The sequence below is a fragment of the Macaca thibetana genome, chromosome 17, assembly GCF_024542745.1.
Source record: "Macaca thibetana thibetana isolate TM-01 chromosome 17, ASM2454274v1, whole genome shotgun sequence".
NCBI classification, from domain to species: Eukaryota; Metazoa; Chordata; class Mammalia; order Primates; family Cercopithecidae; genus Macaca; species Macaca thibetana.
The window spans coordinates 24,345,494-24,362,885 of record NC_065594.1 but is presented as its reverse complement, the minus strand read 5'-3'; the positions used below and the strand labels follow the sequence as shown (position 1 = coordinate 24,362,885).

The following is a 17,392-nucleotide window of genomic DNA, read 5'->3' as shown; positions in this document are numbered from 1 at the left end:
TATTCATGCTCTCCCCACATACTTACTGGGTACCTACCATGTTCCAATCACTGTGCTGATACTTCAGATACAGTGGGGAAGAAATACAGTACTCACCCACCTGGAGCCCTTGTTGTGGTCCAGCAGGAAGACTAGATGTTGAACAAGTTTGTTGCATGTTTTAAGGGAGCATGCAACATACAGACCTGTCCTAGTCAGAATAAGGAACTCCTGAAGGATGAACACAACTTAATCTGGGGATAGGGAACACAGCGGGCAGAGAGTTCTGGCACAGAGAGCTGAAACTGTGGAGTTCCTGGTCATGACATTTTTGAAGAACTCAGAGAAATAAGGATGGCATGTGGCCTGGAGGTATCAGATTGTTTCGGGCCACCCAGGACACACCTCTGCCCACTTGTAAGCTGCTAACACATCTGCTTCTGCAGTTTGCATTTGCATGTGTAACCATTTGCAGCAACCTGCCTCCTCTCAAAGGTCACGGCACTGACTCCAGCCACAACAGTGTGAGCAACAGTCTTGCCCACAATCTGAGGTTATCCAGATTGGCGGGACAATCTCTGGACATGGTGTCCAGTCACCGCTGTAGTTCTAAAGTCATCCTAAAGAAAGGCTCATAGTTAATGTGGCTTTGGGTAATAAAAAGGTTAACCTTTAAACTGCTCACGCAGGCCCCAGGTTTCACTTGCCAATTACGGATATGAAAGTCTAACTACACAAAAAGTTGCTTTGACGAAAAAGTCTTTCATCTACAAGATTGATTAGATTCATTAGCATACTCAAAACCCCACAGATGAAAAGCAGAGCCAAAGAATAGAGACAGGGCAACATTCCTCTTTGTGGTTTGACTGTAAGCCTGCCCCCAAGATTTGCAAGACGGGAGGCAAAAGTACACATGGTGGTCCACATACTGTCTATATAAACACTCAAAAAGAAAAAAACAAGGTATGAGACTCTCAAAATACATTCTGTCCTCCTACCTTAATAATTATACCTTCATGGCCAGGCATGGTGGCTCATGCCTATAATCATAGTGCTTTGGGAGGCCGAGGCAGGAGGATCACTTGAGGCCAGTAGTTCGAGACCAGCCTGGCCAACATGGTGAAATCCCGTCTCTACTAAAAATACAAAACTTAGCCGGGCATGGTGGCACCTGTCTGTAATCCCAGCTACTTGGGAGGCTGAGGCAGGAGAATTGCATGAACCCAGGAGGTGAAGGTTGCAAGGAGCCAAGATTATGCCATTGCACTCCAGCCTGGGGGACAAGAGCGAAACTCCATCTCAAAAAAAAACAAAATTATACCTTCATAATGAGTCGCATGGCGGCAGCTCCCAGGTAGCAACCTGTCTCACTTTCTTCCTAACCCGGCTTCATCCTGGGTTTTGATGAGTCTCTTACAAAGGCAAGCAAACACCCCAGCCCACACATTCAAGCTCTGCTTATACCCCCACCCCCGAAATCGTCACCCATTGGCCATATCTCCCACATCTAATGGTCTGCCTTCCAGAATATGGATCCCAGAAAGAGCACGGGCTGCAGGAAGCTGACTTAGAGACACTGGGTAGGGAATTCCAGCATCCCACTTATGCGGAGTGTGGTCTAGAGGGTGGGCTCTGGGGTTCTGTGTGGGTACAACCCATTAGCTCCTCATCTCATGGGTAGGGACAACTAGAGGAGCTACGGTAATCTTTGGTTGGGTTAAAGTTACCTCCTGGTGATTATTGACAGAAAATGGATAAGGAAGTGAGACGGCATCCAGCCTTTTTAGCTCAGGGGTCCTGCCGAGGTGCAGGAGGGGAACATGGGCCTAGAGCAATCTGGGAGGTGGCCAGATTGATTTGCTGAGTTAACCCAGCAATCTGTCCTTCCTAAATTGGGAGAAGCAATTCATTACTGAAAAAGTAAATGCCTGAGGCATCAAGTAATCTCAGTAAAAAGTAAAAGCAAAGCAAGTACCTCTCTGGCAGGAGAAATTTCTTCTTCAAAGTTTTTATCATACTTCTCACACTGGCAGCTGGGCACGTGTCAGTACCCTCCTCTTGGTCAGGGTCAAATGCAGCTTCTGTGTCCCATCACTGTTGGATTCTGGGTGAGGAGCTGCCAGGGCACTTTCCTGAGGAGCTCACAGTCATGGACACTTGGCCACACGGACACACACACACCGTATTTCTATAGCACCTGAAATGGAAGGGTAGAGGACAGAGCCTCTGACTGAAGACAAACAGCCTTTCCACTGATATGGTCCAAAACAGGGATCTGTTTATGAATCATTCATTCATTCATTTAAGCAGCATGTATTAAAAGTAATGGCAAAGACCGCAATTACTTTTGCACTAACCTAACATTTATTGAGAGTCTACTACGTGTCAGACAATGCAAGTCCATCACTGCACTAAACACTGGGCAGACTTAATACAACCTCTGCCCTCAATGACTTCCAACCTAGTTGAGGAGAAAAGGCTACCAATTAGTGATTTTCTTTTTTTGTTTTTCTTTTTTTTTGAGACAGGGTCTCACTCCATGCTCAGGCTGGAGTGCAGTGGCATGATCTCAGCTCACTGCAGCCTCAACCTTCTGGGCTAACCTGATCCTCCCACCTCAGTCTCTGAGTAGCTAGGACCACAGCTGCCTGGCTAAGTTTTGTATTTTTTGTAGAGACGAGGTCATGTTGCTCAGGCTGATCTCAAATTCCTGGGCTCAAGTGATCCGCCCATCTCAGCCTCCCAAAGTGCTGGGACTACAGACATGAGCCTCTGCGCCTGGCCACAACTAGTGATTTTCAATGCAAGTTGAAATAAGTAGTGAGTTGTGTGGACAGATCTTAACGGCTACTTAACTACTTCACAAGTCAGGTAGGGAGGCAGCATTCCTGTCTTACGGCACCTGATTGTCTCAGACAATGCCAGGTGGGACAGTGGCTGGCACACCTGAATAATATAAAGGACAGAACCAGTGTGATCTTCATATTGGAAGCTGTTACTAATGCATTGATCTGTGCTATGAATATGTGGCAAGCATACATCACATGTCGGGCACTGTACTAGCAGTAAGGACACACGAACAATTAGTCCCTGTCCTGAAGGCACTCAGCAAGCAGGAAAATATTCATGGATAAATCAGCTAATGCTTGCCAGCCAAGGTTAAGGATCTGGAAACTAAAGGACCCTAGGATCTCAGGGATGTATTTTTCTCTTCAGTGTCATCCACTTATTCCTTCCCATGTGACTGGCAAATGTGTTTATAAGAAGACCAGCTTGGTCAGGCGGCTTTTGAGATCATAGGACCGGTGTCTATGAAGACATCTGTATGGACCCTTGTCATCTGCATGGACCCATAGGTCTTGGTTTTAAATAATTTTGTTCACAAAGTTGTCATCTTTTCAAAGCCACAGCCTATTAGCCTCTTTTCTAGCTAAACAATGGCATAGATAGGTCAAGACTCAAGGCTTCTGTGTGTATTAAGCAATGTCTCCACACTCAAGTTACATAATTTTGATCACCAGTAAAGAGAATTTGTGTGCAGTGGTATTTCAGAGGCAAGATGCCAATACAGTTAAGACGTGGCATCAGAGCACCAGAAGTCCTGACTCAGCAGCTGGACACAGGATATTTAGGCAACCAGCTTTCAAGACCCATTCATAAAGTGAGAAATCTCTCTGCACTATTTTAACTAATCTTTACAGCTCGAAAACCACTAATTTCCTCAACTAGAGCCCACTTCTAGCATCTATTATGCTGATTAACAAACTACTAATTTCACCAACCAAAACATTTGTGGAAGTGTTAACTAGCAGCATCTGATGTGAATCTGAAATATGGATACTAATTGAGGCCATTGCAGTCATTATCTCAGATATGGACTTTTCCAATACAATGTTAGGTGATTACCTTGATGTTGAATTCCCGATTCAGGAATTGACAGGCCCTAGAGTATAGTTTAAAAATGCGTACGTTTAGGCCGGGTGTGGTGGCTTATGCCTGTAATCCCAACACTTTGTGAAGTTGAGACAGGCAGATCACTTGAAGTCAAGACTTCGAGAGCAGCCTGGCCAACATGGTGAAACCCCGTCTCTAATAAAAATACAAAAATTAGCCAGGTATGGTGGCAGGCACCTGTAATCCCAGCTACTCAGGAAACTGAGGCAGGAGAATCACTTGAACCTAGGAGGTGGAGGTTACAGTGACCTGAGATCACGTCGCTGCATTCCAGCCTGGGTGACAGAGTGAGACTCTGTCTCAAAATATAGATAGATAGAAGGATGGATGGATGGATGGATGGATGGATGGATAGATAGATAGATAGATAGATAGATAGATAGATAGATTGATTGATTTATATCACATTCTCTATACTAAAGTATTTTAAAGGAAATTGCAGAGATGCTCCTACTGTCCACATGAAGATCTCCTCCATCTACATAGCAAGAGCTGAATCTGGTATGGAGGAGAAGGAGTATAAGATACATTTTCTAATTAAGATGTTCCTGTCCCATGTGGTAAAAGTCTTCCTGTTGTTTTCTCTCTTGGCTTAACTTATTTCTTACCTGTTTGGAAGCATCTAGAGTCCTCCTGAGTTTTGTGTGCAGGGCACAGTCCTGGAGCAGTCAGTTCTTCTCCCTTCCTAGCAGACCTGACTCCCAACTTGGCTCAGACGTGGACTTTACCTCAGTACACTGATGCCTGCCCAGAAATGTTACCCTACCCTCCACCCCAACCTGCTCATTCTCCCTTTGTGTGAAATGCATCGATAGCATTGCTGCCTTCCCCACTTCACCCAGGACTAAAAACTTCAGTTAATTAATATTCACAAATAAGGGCATGAGCAAACTTGAAGCAAGTGCCTGCCACGTAGAATTGGGGGCAAAAGTCTCTTTCAGCTAAAATGCATGGCAATGTTCCTGGAAGCAAGTGGAAAGGAAAAGCAATCCTCTAAGTGAGTTTGCTGACCCCAGGGAGCAGAGGCCAGAGAAAGGGTCATGGGGTATTCCAGAGGCAGTTTTCGCCTTCACAAGCCAGGATTTGGAGAGCCATTACCAACCATGGGAGTGTGGCTGATCAAATTAAGGAATGTGTTTTTAAATTCAATTACACCCTCGGTGGAAATGGCCTCACTAATACATAGAGAAAGTAGTATCCCCAGCCTATAAAGCCTAACATTGCTAAACCCAATTTTGCGCATTATTCTAAAGGTTAATTCAAGATCTCTCTTCCAAATGGGAAGTTAAACACAGCCAATGGAAGAAAGGCATCCACTGACTGACTGAGGGGTTTATCAGTCTGTAAGAGTTCATTAGTTTTAATTAGTGTAATCACTAATGTTGCATTAACAGTTTAGTGAAGGAGAGTAATTACTCACACATCCACTGTATTAGATAGGAAGATTGGAATTCATTTTCTGAAACAATTAGCATTTTGCCAATTAAAAGAATTCCCTCTCCCTGCCAGCAGCCCTGTGACCTCACTCACCCAAGGATCGTTTAAATGAAACGTATTTTGCATCAGAAGATGGAGCAGGAAGAAATAAAAAATTAAGGTTGCATTTATTCTGAGCGCCTTCCCAGGGCACAGCAAGTACACAGGTCTCAGAAAGTGTATCACGTTCCACTCTATTTGCATAGTTATTCACTTCAGCCTCTTTGGATTATACCCTTGGCTGCTTTGTAACATGGCAGCAATTAAAAAACAAAAAGCTAGTGGAAGATGAAGCCATAAGGAAGCATTGGGAGAGTCCAGGGGAATGACTGTTGCTGGGGTCTGCTGGTTAGACAAGGGTTGGGTCTTGCTGCTGGCCCCATTCTGAGCAGCAGCTTAGAGCAGGCTGTGCTGCTGGGCGTAGGGGGCATCGTGCTACCCACAGGAGCTCCCTAACGCACATAGCTGGGTCTCTTGGATAGTCCTGCTAATATCCACCGTGCACTGGGTGCCATCTCAGAGCCTCAGCTTGGCTTACAAGGCCTGGGCATGATGACCCAACATCTCCTCTCCATCTCCACCGGATTCCCTATCAATCAGCCACTTGGGACTTCTTGTCACTTCTTGAACATCCATGTTCTTTCATACCCAGCTCCTTCAAACCTGCTGTTTTCCCTGTCGGCGAGCCCTTTGCCTATTCTGCTAGAGAATTCACCCTTCACGCTTCAATTAGTTTAAATGTCACCTCACACTGGCTAGAACAGCTGCCTCCCCCACTTGGTGCTCTCAGAGCCCCTGGCGTACCCTGCATTTCTGCATTGCTTTCACACAATCACAGTGAGCTAGTGAGGCAGGAACAAGGAGCTTATTCTGTTCAGTATTCTCAGCCCCTCGCACATGATGGTGGTGTGTACGTGGATGCTGAATGGCTTAATGAATTATAAGACATCTGTGTCTCTCCCCCTGCCATAAGCCCCATCAGAACTCAGCCCAGGAGCCCCAGCCTGTTCAAACCAGCAGCATCACATAAGATGCTACAAGATATTGCAAGTGCAAATATCTCCATTCACCCATCTTCACTCATCCGCCTGACCCAGTACCACTTTCAAAGGGAGCCAACCTTTGCTGAGTGCACCTGCTGGACTCCCTTTGCTGGTAGGTTTCTGCTTGGGTTTCACCAGTGGAAGGCACTGGCAGGCGGAGAGAGGAAGATCCGGGTATTTCTTCCCACTCCCTCCCTACTACTTTGACCTCCCATCTCTGACATTCGCTGACCAGGTCAGGACAGAGAAGATGGAAAATAGATCTGAGGAAGAATATGGAGAAATGGCAAAGAATAGGGGAAAGCCCAGAGGTTATTTGTAAATGGGGATTTCGGGACATTCTATCTGTCCTCACAGGTCAGCGCTGGGACTGGCGGTCCCAGGCCAAGTGTGAGACTGGGCTCTCCAGGTTTTGTGGTGGCCTGTGCTCAGCCCAGATTGCTGCTCGTGTGTGAAAGTGAGTTGATCAGAATGGAGACAGGCAGGCACAGACTGCAGTGGAGGGCTGTCAAGTCTTCACCCAAAACCACATCTAAATGGAAATGCCCTCTCGAGGTAACACCTGATAAAGTTTGTAATGCCGTTTTACAGGGATGCTCTCATTTGATCTTCTAACATGCCCTTGAGATAAAGATTTTGCCAATAAGAGAACTGACTGAAGGCTGCTGGCCACGTAAACAGTGAAACAGATTAGTCTTTTGACCTCCAGCCTGTGATCTTCCCAGTCTACGATCTGTCACCGTTCACTGATCTGGGCCCCGTTCCCAGCTGCAGCCCTTATGAGCTGTGTGACTTGGGCCAGCGACTCAGTCTTTCTGTGTCTCTGTTTGTTCATCTGTAAGACACACATAAAATGTTTCTCTCTTGATTGTTGTAAAGACTGGGAGAGAGGGGCCTTCTCGGAGACTGGAAGAGGGACACCATCTGGGTTTTTCATGAGAGCCCAAGACCAGGTCCTCTTGAGTACAGGAGAAGTTGCCTGCCTACCGGGCCCGCAGACAGTGGGAAGGTCCATGGGAGGGTCCTGATCCTGGCTGATGGAAGGTGTGGGTCCTGGACTTCCTGCATGATCCCAGGAGAAGGGAGAAACCCCCCCAACCCAGTCACTAAATGGCCCATGCCACCAGCAGGCAGGTGGGGACAAAGCCAGATTTTTATTTTTTAATAAGGAAATAGATCTTTTCTGTGAAAAATTAAATGAAATAATTATTTAAAAAATACCTCCTTTCCATAGCAGCTGACACTTAGAGATGCTACATACTAGTTAGTTTCCTTCCCCATACTTAACACTGAGGGGTAAGCCAGACTCATCGCTAGCAGGATTTTGGAACACAGCTTGTTCCTTCATAGCTGAAGACACACTGTTCCCCTTGGGGAAGGGGAACCAGGTGGAGTTGCAGGATGGAGGACAGCAGACTGCCCAGCAGCTCCCATCCAGGACAGGACAGGCACTACTGAAAGAGCCCCTGTAGAACACACTTCTGGGGGAAAAATGCAGAAGCCAGCAGATGGAACTAACAACCAGAGAGGACAGCTGACCTTGCCCCCGCCTCCTCCAGGTCACCTCCATCACTAGGGTGACAATCCCGGTGCACCGTGTGGGGGGTGTGTGTGTGCACATGTGTCCTGAGCATGTGTGCGCATGCATGCATGTGTATTTCGTGCATGACTGTGCATGTATGTACATGTATGTGTGTCCTGAATGCCCTAAAGAAAGGAAGCTGGCTGGCTCACTATGAGCCACAGGGAGTCAGCGGAGACAGAAACTCTGGCGGCAGCAGTGGCTGGGGACCTTCACCCCTGTCCTCTGTTCTTCGGGAATGAACTGAAGCAGGGTGAGGAAGCAAATGCCCAAAGGCATCTGAAGTCCAGAAAGCATTTGGAGAGCTAGGGCAGAAGGGACACTCCCAACCTGAGGACAGCCTAGGAAACGGCTGCAAGGTGAGCGACTCGTGCCTGGAGCGCACTGCAGAGCTGCCACCTCCCCTGTGCGACCTAGATCATGCAGGTTAATTACAGAAAAGAAGGACTCCGGAAACGGAGGAGGGAGCTGAAGGCAGGCCTCACTGGATGGGGGTGTGCTCCTGTGCTCAGAGTCAGGGGGCGTGAAAATGAATCCCAGTCTTTCACTTACCAGTTTTGCAGGCTCTGTCACCTTATTACTGAAGCCGCTTTCTTCAACTGAAAAATATGAATCAAGGTCTTCATGTCACATGCAGGACCTCTGTCAAAACTGTAACTAATTATAAGTGTAATAATGTCTGTGCCACCCACACCAAGAGACACAGTATCTGTTGTGCTCACAGCTGTATCCCTGCAAGGGCCTGGCCACAGCAGATGCTCAATAAATGTCCACAGACACCTGATCAGAAGGTGTCCTCACAGCTCTTGGTGTTTTGGGGGGCACTTGTGGGCACACCGCCATGATGAACAGAAGGTGGGGGGATTCTCCAGGTGGAGGCTGCCTGGTGATGAGGCTCTGGGAAGCTACTCTGGGGCAGAGAGCTGGAAATAGGGTAGATGTGTGCCTGGTGCGGTGGTCTCAGGAGTCACAGCGGGGACTCTCTCCTTAGGGACTGTAGTCCCATTGCACACAGTCAGCTCTGCATCCCACCAGATGCCTTAGGACGCAGGAGAAGGGCGCCCAAGACAGATCAATCCCTGGCTACACTAGAAGGACAAATGGGCATTATGTAAATTTTGTTCCAAAATTAATAACTATGATAAAATAGAAAAAAAATATATTGACCTCCATTGCCTGCACAAAAATATCAACAATATCAAAAAAAAAAAAAAAAAAAAAAAAAAGGCTGTCTTTGTTCTTTATGATTGATGACCATCCTACTGCATGTTACTTGAGGAGGAAATTGCCCATTTGCTTGTGTATCTTATTAAAGAACCAGAAAGGCATAAATACTGCATTTTCTTGGACTGAGTTTTCAGAATCTCAACACCCCCCAACCCCAAGGTGCCCGCTCTGCCTTTGTTTTTTTGTTGTTGTTGTTGTTTAAGAAATGAATCTTTCTCAGCCTGCACTGGAGGATCTGCTTTTAACACTTTGAACATCGGGGAGTGGCGGCCAGGGAGAAATGGGCCTCACCCCGGCACTGACGTTCTTCTCTTTCCTTACAGTATGTGTCCAGTCGGCGCGCCGTCACTCAGAACGCTCCAGAGCAAGGCAGCTTCCACCCTCACCATCTCTCCCACCACCACTGCCACCACCGCCACCACCACCACCTCCGCCACCACGCCCACCCCCACCACCTTCACCACCAGGAGATGGGGCTGCACGCCGCCCCGGTGACGCCCTGCCTGTGCATGTGTCCCTTGTTCTCCTGCCAGTGGGAAGGCCACCTGGAGGTGGTGGTGCCGCACCTGCGGCAGATCCATAGTGTTGACATCCTCCAGGGAGCTGAGATCGTCTTCCTGGCCACGGACATGCACCTCCCCGCGCCGGCTGATTGGATAATCATGCACTCCTGCCTCGGCCACCACTTTCTGTTAGTGCTGAGGAAACAGGAGAGGCATGAAGGTCACCCCCAGTTCTTTGCCACCATGATGCTGATTGGAACCCCCACCCAGGCCGACTGCTTCACCTATCGCCTGGAGCTCAACAGAAACCATCGGCGCCTCAAGTGGGAGGCCACCCCCCGGTCTGTCCTTGAGTGCGTGGACTCAGTGATTACGGACGGGGACTGCCTCGTCCTCAACACCTCGCTGGCACAGCTCTTCTCTGACAATGGCAGCCTTGCCATTGGGATTGCCATCACTGCGACAGAGGTCCGACCCTCAGAAGCTGAAATGTGAGGCCAGGAGCCACGGATGCTCCCCACACAGCCTCCCTAGGAAACACTCGGACCTCCCAATGCCAGGACTCCAGACTCCTTTTTATTCTTCTCCTTCCTTTCTTTTCTATTTTATTTTACTTTATTTTATTTTATTTTATTTTATTTTATTTTATTTTATTTTATTTTGTCTCAGGTACTTTGTGGGATTTAGTTTTTGTCTGCCATGGGCATTATATTATGTAAACATCCTGTAATTTAAGATCTTGGTGTGACGTTTGTCCTGTCTTGTTGGTGTTGTTTTATGGAACGTTTGTAAGATTTAATCAGAATAGTTTTTTCCTGTCACCTCCAATTCCTTTCTCCGCTGCATTCGAAAGGATCAAAACACCATCAAGCAGACTGTTGGGGTTGAAAGGAGGCTTAGTGTGAGAATCATTTCTTGTTTCTCTTTTCAGTCTATTTCAGAGCAAGCTAAATCTGAACCTGTGCGTTCAGCAGGTTGGGGAATGGGCCCAGCTCAGAGATGGATCACATTTCAGACCAACCAGACATGACTCTGACACCTTCCCAGGAATCTCAAGGTCAAAGCTGAGCTACCCGGGCACGAGGAGATCGTGTCTCCACCGCAGGGCTGGAGACTGGCTTAGAGGTGTCATTGTGTGCTGAGTGCTCAGGTTGATGCTGGGGTTCAGGAGAGTGGTCAGAGGCCCACCTTCCTGTGACGGGCTCTTGTCACCTTGTTCCCAGGCTGTGCCATCTTCTCCTGCTCTGGAATCAAAGTCCTCAGATTTTTGGTGCTTTCTTAAAAACCCCTTTGCCCTCTGTTGAGCAAGTAGTAGAAAAGAATAGGCAAGAGGGGGTGGGGATGAAAAGTAACAGGAAAAAGAGAATATAAAATTAATCTCCCATCTCTGAGAGGGCACTCCCTCCTCAGAGGGTTTTATTATCACGTTATAAAATCCATCAGTTCCTCCCTAGGGTGCAGTTCTTTCATATCATGCAAAAAGCAGAACCAGGACTCAGCCTCAAATGCAAAGAACTCAGAGGGCGGCACCCAGGATCTCTGACCTGGCAGGCTGGCCATCACTTACAAACCTGAGAGGCTCTCTTCCCTTTCCTCACTTTCTAAAATGCTCCTACCGTCCCATTCAGCACACAGATGTGACCACGGCTCAAGTCTGTATTCAGCACCTGTTGCAGTGTGAATGACACAGTGTCGGAGATCCATATTGCCTCTGCGCAGGCTGCTTTCTCTTATTTGGTTGTCAGAACAAGTCATCAACATCTTCTTGTAGAAGTCTCTCGTGTATTTGAAGAAAGTCAGCATATTTAGTCAACTTTGTCTTTTCTAAGTTGGACACCTTTAAGCCTTCCCAGTAGGACCTCTTCTAGCTCCTTTTTATCGCATTTGTCCCTCCCCTCTGGCTGCTCTCCAGACACTGCAGAAGCCAGGCACCCATCCCCAGCACATCCTCATGACAGCCCAGTGGAGCTCTGGCCAACCAGACATTACTCTCCATGCCCTGTTCCTGCACCTCACCCCCTCAGCTGGGTCCTGGCGGGCCTCCAAGTGACTACTTAAGTTTCAGGCAGATTGCCCTGGCTGGCCATCTACAATCTTTTCTCCACCAAAAATAATTGATCCTGAAACAGAACACCCTTCCCCCAACAACTGGGTTAATGGCAGCCACTTTTGCTGCCAACTTACACCCCACGCCCCAGAAGGGTGGTGCCAGTCAATAGGAGATTTAATAACAGAGGCTGCTCTGGTCACACAGTAATCGCTGGGCCCCTGGGGCCGAGACTGCATTCCATCAGAGCCCTGAGAGGGGCAAAAAACATCGCCACAGATGGAGGCGCATGTCAGATGCTGCAGTCGCAAGGAAAGGATTGGGGCCTGCTCGTTCTCTGAGCGCTCAGATGCTCTGCCAGGGCACCAGCCACTCCCCCCCAATCACACAGATGCTCAAGGATACCTGCGGCTGGTCCGTCTGCGCGTGGAGAGACTGGCTGTCTTCCTTCTCACTGCATCCCCAATCCCCTTCCCAGAACCTAAGACCCCCTTGGCTGTAAGTCTGATGCCTTTAGAAGCCACTGGTCCTCTCCTGGTTTTTGAGACTCAACCACTTTGAAAGCATTTGTGTAGCATCACAGGTGCTCCAGATCAACAAACAAAACCTCACCAAGCATATAACTAACATTCACAGGGCCTTAGGGCTCCGGCAGACATCACCTTTGCCTTCCGGTTGTGCCAAGTTACCTGAGCCACACTGGGAATGACTTCAGGTTATTTTCACTGCACACAAGACTGTATTATGAATAAGTGATCCCAGATGGGAACTCTTATGTTGGTTCCTAGAAACCTTTAGGACAAAGCATGGGAAATGTATTATTCTCTTCCAGCTATGGTGCTCCCCCAAAGGCCTTTCCATGTCCATATGTGAAGAATTGGAGAAGAAGGAGCAAACTAGCAACCAAGAATCGGGAATAGAAAATGGTAACAGCAGTTTGTATTTGAGCTTCATAGTTTCTGAACGGTTCTTTCATTTGAGTCTCAGGTTAATCCTCATTAGCATCCTCAATATACCAACAGAATAGAGGTTCTAAGACATGAAGTGATCTTTTCAAGGTCACACATCAAGTGGTTAGACCACAACCAAAACCCAGATCAACTGACTGCACACTTGGTGTTCTTAAAGCTTACTTCAAGACTGACCCGAAATATTCAGCAGTCTTGCCAGCTCACCAGTGGACTGAGGACCTGAGAATCAACTGAGTCTTGGTCCTGGGATGGTTGAGGGAGCAGGGAGAGAAAGACTGGAGTGGATTTGCTTTTAGAAGCATCTCTGCTTTAAGAACTAGGCCAGGCATGGTGGCTCACATTCATAATCCCAGCACTTTGGGAGGCCAAGGCAGGAGGATTGTTTGAGCTCAGGAGTTTGAGACCAGCCTGGGCAACATAGCGAGTCTTCATTTCTACAAAAAATAAAAAAACCAGCTGGGCATGGTGACACAAGCCTGTAGTCTTAACTACTCTGGAGGCCAAGGCAGGGGGATGGCTTGAGCCCAGGAGGTTGAGGACACAGTGAGCTGTGACTGCACCACTTGTAACTCCAGCCTGGGCAATACAGTGAGACCCTATCTCTTTAGAAAAAAAAAAAAAGCACTAGTCCACCTGGAAGCAGGGGGCCCAGGAAGTGGGTGGGCTGCATATGGAGGTTTCAGTGTGCCAAGCCCTTTCTGAATCCCTTTGCCCACACCCAGGTTTCTCATCTTAGAGTCCCAGGAGTCCCTGCACAGAACCCTGGGATCTGGTTGCCTCATTCACACCAAGGTGCTAGAGTTAATGACTCACTCTCTAAGGAGTAATTACCTTTTAAAAGAAGGCCTAGAGAGACAGCAGCACTTAACAGTTACGAGTATCTGAACTTCAGGCATCTGCCAGAGGTTTTTTCAGGAGGTGTGGAGAGAGGAGCATTCCTCCCCTTGAGGCTGAGCCTACATACATGGTTGATGCCGAAATGGAGGTCAGGCCACATGAAGATTGTCTTTAACAATCAGTATCTGCATGAATCTGTACCTGGTGTACCCCATCACTAGCTGTGGCTACTCTGGACATTTTAGGACTAGATCAGCATAGTAATCATAATAGTACTCATGGCTACCACTTATTGAGGCTTTTCTATATGATCCAGTAGGCTACGTACTTTGAATATAGTAGCTCATGTAATCCCCATAACAACCTTAGCAAGCAGGTGCTCTTTATGTACTCATGTTACGGGTGGGAAACGTAAGCTAAGAGAATTTAGCCAACTTGCTTAAGGTCACCCAGCTAGCAAATGGCAGAGCTGGGCCTGGGACCGGACACGTATGGCTTCTGACCAACAGCAACCATGTCATTTCTATAAACATATGGACCCAAGGCTCAGATGGACCGAGTCATAAAGTGTGAATGGCATAGAGGCCTTTTAGTGCTTTCATACTCGATATGGCCTTTCAGCTCTCCTTTTTCTCCTTCTTTTTTCAGCCCAAGACCTAGTGGAGTACTAGAGTTGGCTTGCATTCTGGTTGTTAATCTTTCAGGAATTTTGTAAGCTGATTGTTATTTAAGTACAGTCAGTATTAAAAATGATATACATTTACAATTAAATAAATTATATTTAAAGCAAAGGTTGAAAGTACTTAAAACTGATCACTTCCTAATTATTTCACTACTCTTTTTATCCTCTATGCTCTGGGGGTTATTTACATCTATCACATCTGCATGATGAACATACGATATAATAATATGCTGCACTGCATCTTCCAGCTCCACATTGAGTGACGTCATGGTGATTGCTTGAAATTAGCCATGGTGGAAGTATTCACACCATGGAAATTAGCAAATGCAACTAGATAGGGATTTTTCTCCCTAGAAAGCCAGCTGTTAAGCACTTAACAGTACAATCATCCCTCAGTATCCTTGGGGGATTGGTTCCAGGAATCTCGTGGACACCAAAATCTGAAGATGCTCAAGTCCCTTATATAAAACGGCATAGTATTTGCATATAACCTACGCAATCCTCCCATATACTTTAAATCACCTCTAGAGTACTTACAATACCTAACACAATGTCAATACCTAAGTGTATTGACTGAGGTGTACTGTAAGTGCTGTAAGGTGTACTGTAAGTACACCTCTAGAGTACTTACAATACCTAATACTATGTCAATAGTTTTCATACTGCATTATTTCTTATTGTTGTATTATTTCTTTTTATTTTCCTGAATATTTTTGATTCACAGTTGGTGGAATCCACAGGTGTGGAATCTGTGGACACAGAGGGCTGACTTAATACCACTGCCTAGATGTTACTGATGAGCACAGCCGGGTGGGAGAGGGGACTTTGGAAGGAGAAGCAAGGCCCTGGAAGGCCATACTGACAAGGGCATAAATGATAGCCAAGTCAGCGGAACAGCAAATTGTTGGGAAAACACAAACTCTTCTGGAGAAGGGACTCTGAGGCTTAAGCAGCTTCAAGAGCATTTTCTGCCAAAGAGCACCCTCTGCTCTCCCGCCGGACACTTCCCTATTGCTGTTAGTGTGGAAAGTTCTATTTGGTGGCTTTCACGGAAAAATTGGGCTCTGCAAACTCAGCCTATTGGCTATCCCAATCCAAAAAGCAAAACCAGCTCTATAAAGCTCAGATTTCCTATTATTTGTTCTTACAGGTCACCCTCCCTACTTCTTTCTTACATGCTGGCCAAAACCTAATCTAAAGAAATGTTTTACTTTGAAGTTAGAAATTGGAAATATCCACCATTCAAGAGACACAGCAAGCAGTGGTGTCAAACACCACATAAGATATATTACCACAAAAGTGGGACCCCCATAAAGCATGACACTGAGGGACGGAAAACGTAATGAGCCAAGGAACGTCACATGAAGAACAGGGCCCAGGGCCTTGCTTTCCTACTTGGCTACTTCACTTTATTGCAACCCAGTGAGGACCCTGTTCACAATCCATAGCCTACCCAGACCAATACTCTTTCTAAATCCAGTGCACAGTTTCCACCAGGATAAGAGTCACTGGAAACTCCCAGCTAAGTCCCTTGAAGCAGGCAGAATCTTCAAGGTCAATAGTGCATCAGTTACTCTGATCCCAGTGGTTTCAGTGGAAGAGATGGAGAAGTGAGGGCTGCTAAGTTCCTACGTGGATGCATTTCTAAGGGAAAGGGGAAGAGATCGTGGGTGGGACCCCAAAGAGTTAGACTTTGATTTTCAGCTGCAAATAGCATCATTAGTGGCATCTCCTAGTCAGATTGTTAAATTTCAGAATTTTTTTTTATGAAGAAAATCATAAGATTTTTTTTATGAAGAAATCATAAGATTTTCTTCAAGAGTTGGTGAGTTCCCCATTGTGTTCACCTGGAAAATAGTCAGCTGAAGAAAACCTTCACTGAAAGGAGATCCAAGAGATCGAGTGTAGGCAAACATTAATTTCCCCCCAAATCAGGTCATCACATGAACTACCCACCTGGGTTAGAATTAGTCTTTTCCAATATTTTCTGAAAGTATTTCACCTTGGCCGCTATACTATAAATACTCCTCAACCTTTTTCAATCTTTTCTTTTAGGGTATTGAGATAAGAAAGAGAAAGGAAACTGAGAAGCATTTTACTTGCCCTGAATTAGTGTAGATATAATTTTCTAGGCTTTCTTATAATGTTAAAGACAATAATTTGAACAAACTCGAACTGCTACTTCATCTCTGCCCTGTCTCTCATAGAAAATGTCATTAAATTGCATTGGATATTGTTTCCTTTGACCCTTTGGAGTTGTTTCTGTGACGGGTTTCTTTTCCTTCCACAAGCTGCTGTGCAGCATGAAGGAATAGAAATGAAATGCTACGAGGGAAAGTGCAATTATCAGGAAGTTGCCAGCTGCCACATTTGACTTGTGCTTCATTATCTTCCTCCCCTGTTCTTTTCTGCCTCCATTTTAAAGTCATAATTGAATGTAAGGAAGAAAGTGCTACCAGAGGTGAATTGAAGCCCTGGCAACTAACCTGCCCCCGGAACTATTCCAGCATATGGCACTGCCCTGAGTGGAGACACCAAAGCCTCTTGCTGGATTGTAAAGAAAGAGACAGGGCTTCCCTCCCACTCCAAGCACCCCAGGGTCCCTTATCTTTGCTCTTCCCTGCCTCTGCCTGACAAGGCTGCCCCTGAAATTTACTTCTGGGCCTATCAGATCAGTTGTCAAGGCAGCCTTCATGGTTTAATTCTTTAATTTCAGGCCACTGTTAGTTACTGGCAAGATCAGGATTGAGCAGAGTTCTAATCCTATTGCCTGTCAATTCACTTTAACCTCAATCTTCTTCCCTGCCTCCTTACTCCCAAGACCTGTTTCCTGCTCTCACAAAGGCTTATAGCAAATGCCTTGAATTGATCTGAGTGATCAAAAATGACCGCATGGCCAGCATTAATATTCATGAGGCAGCATACTATTCAGGCCAAGTCCTTTCTTGGGGCCATTCTGCACCCCTATAGTGTCTTAGATATTCACCTCTTCCCTCAAAATACCCTCAAAGACCTGCACCATGATTGCTGAGTGCTGGAGAGAGAGATTTCCCTGAAGGAAGGGAGAAAGTGGCCCTCCTGAAACTAAGCA

General features: G+C 46.5%; 1 protein-coding gene across 1 annotated transcript in view; it reads left to right on the top strand.

The window, feature by feature from the left end:
* Positions 1-14,421, top strand: part of SIAH3 (siah E3 ubiquitin protein ligase family member 3) — a 72,004-nt gene extending 57,583 nt beyond the window's left edge. The window contains exon 2 of the mRNA XM_050766234.1: positions 9,585-14,421. Coding sequence (XP_050622191.1) covers positions 9,585-10,259 — 675 coding nt within the window. The 3' untranslated portion in view covers positions 10,260-14,421. The remainder of the gene's footprint in view (positions 1-9,584) is intronic.
* The last annotated feature ends 2,971 nt before the right edge of the window (positions 14,422-17,392 follow it).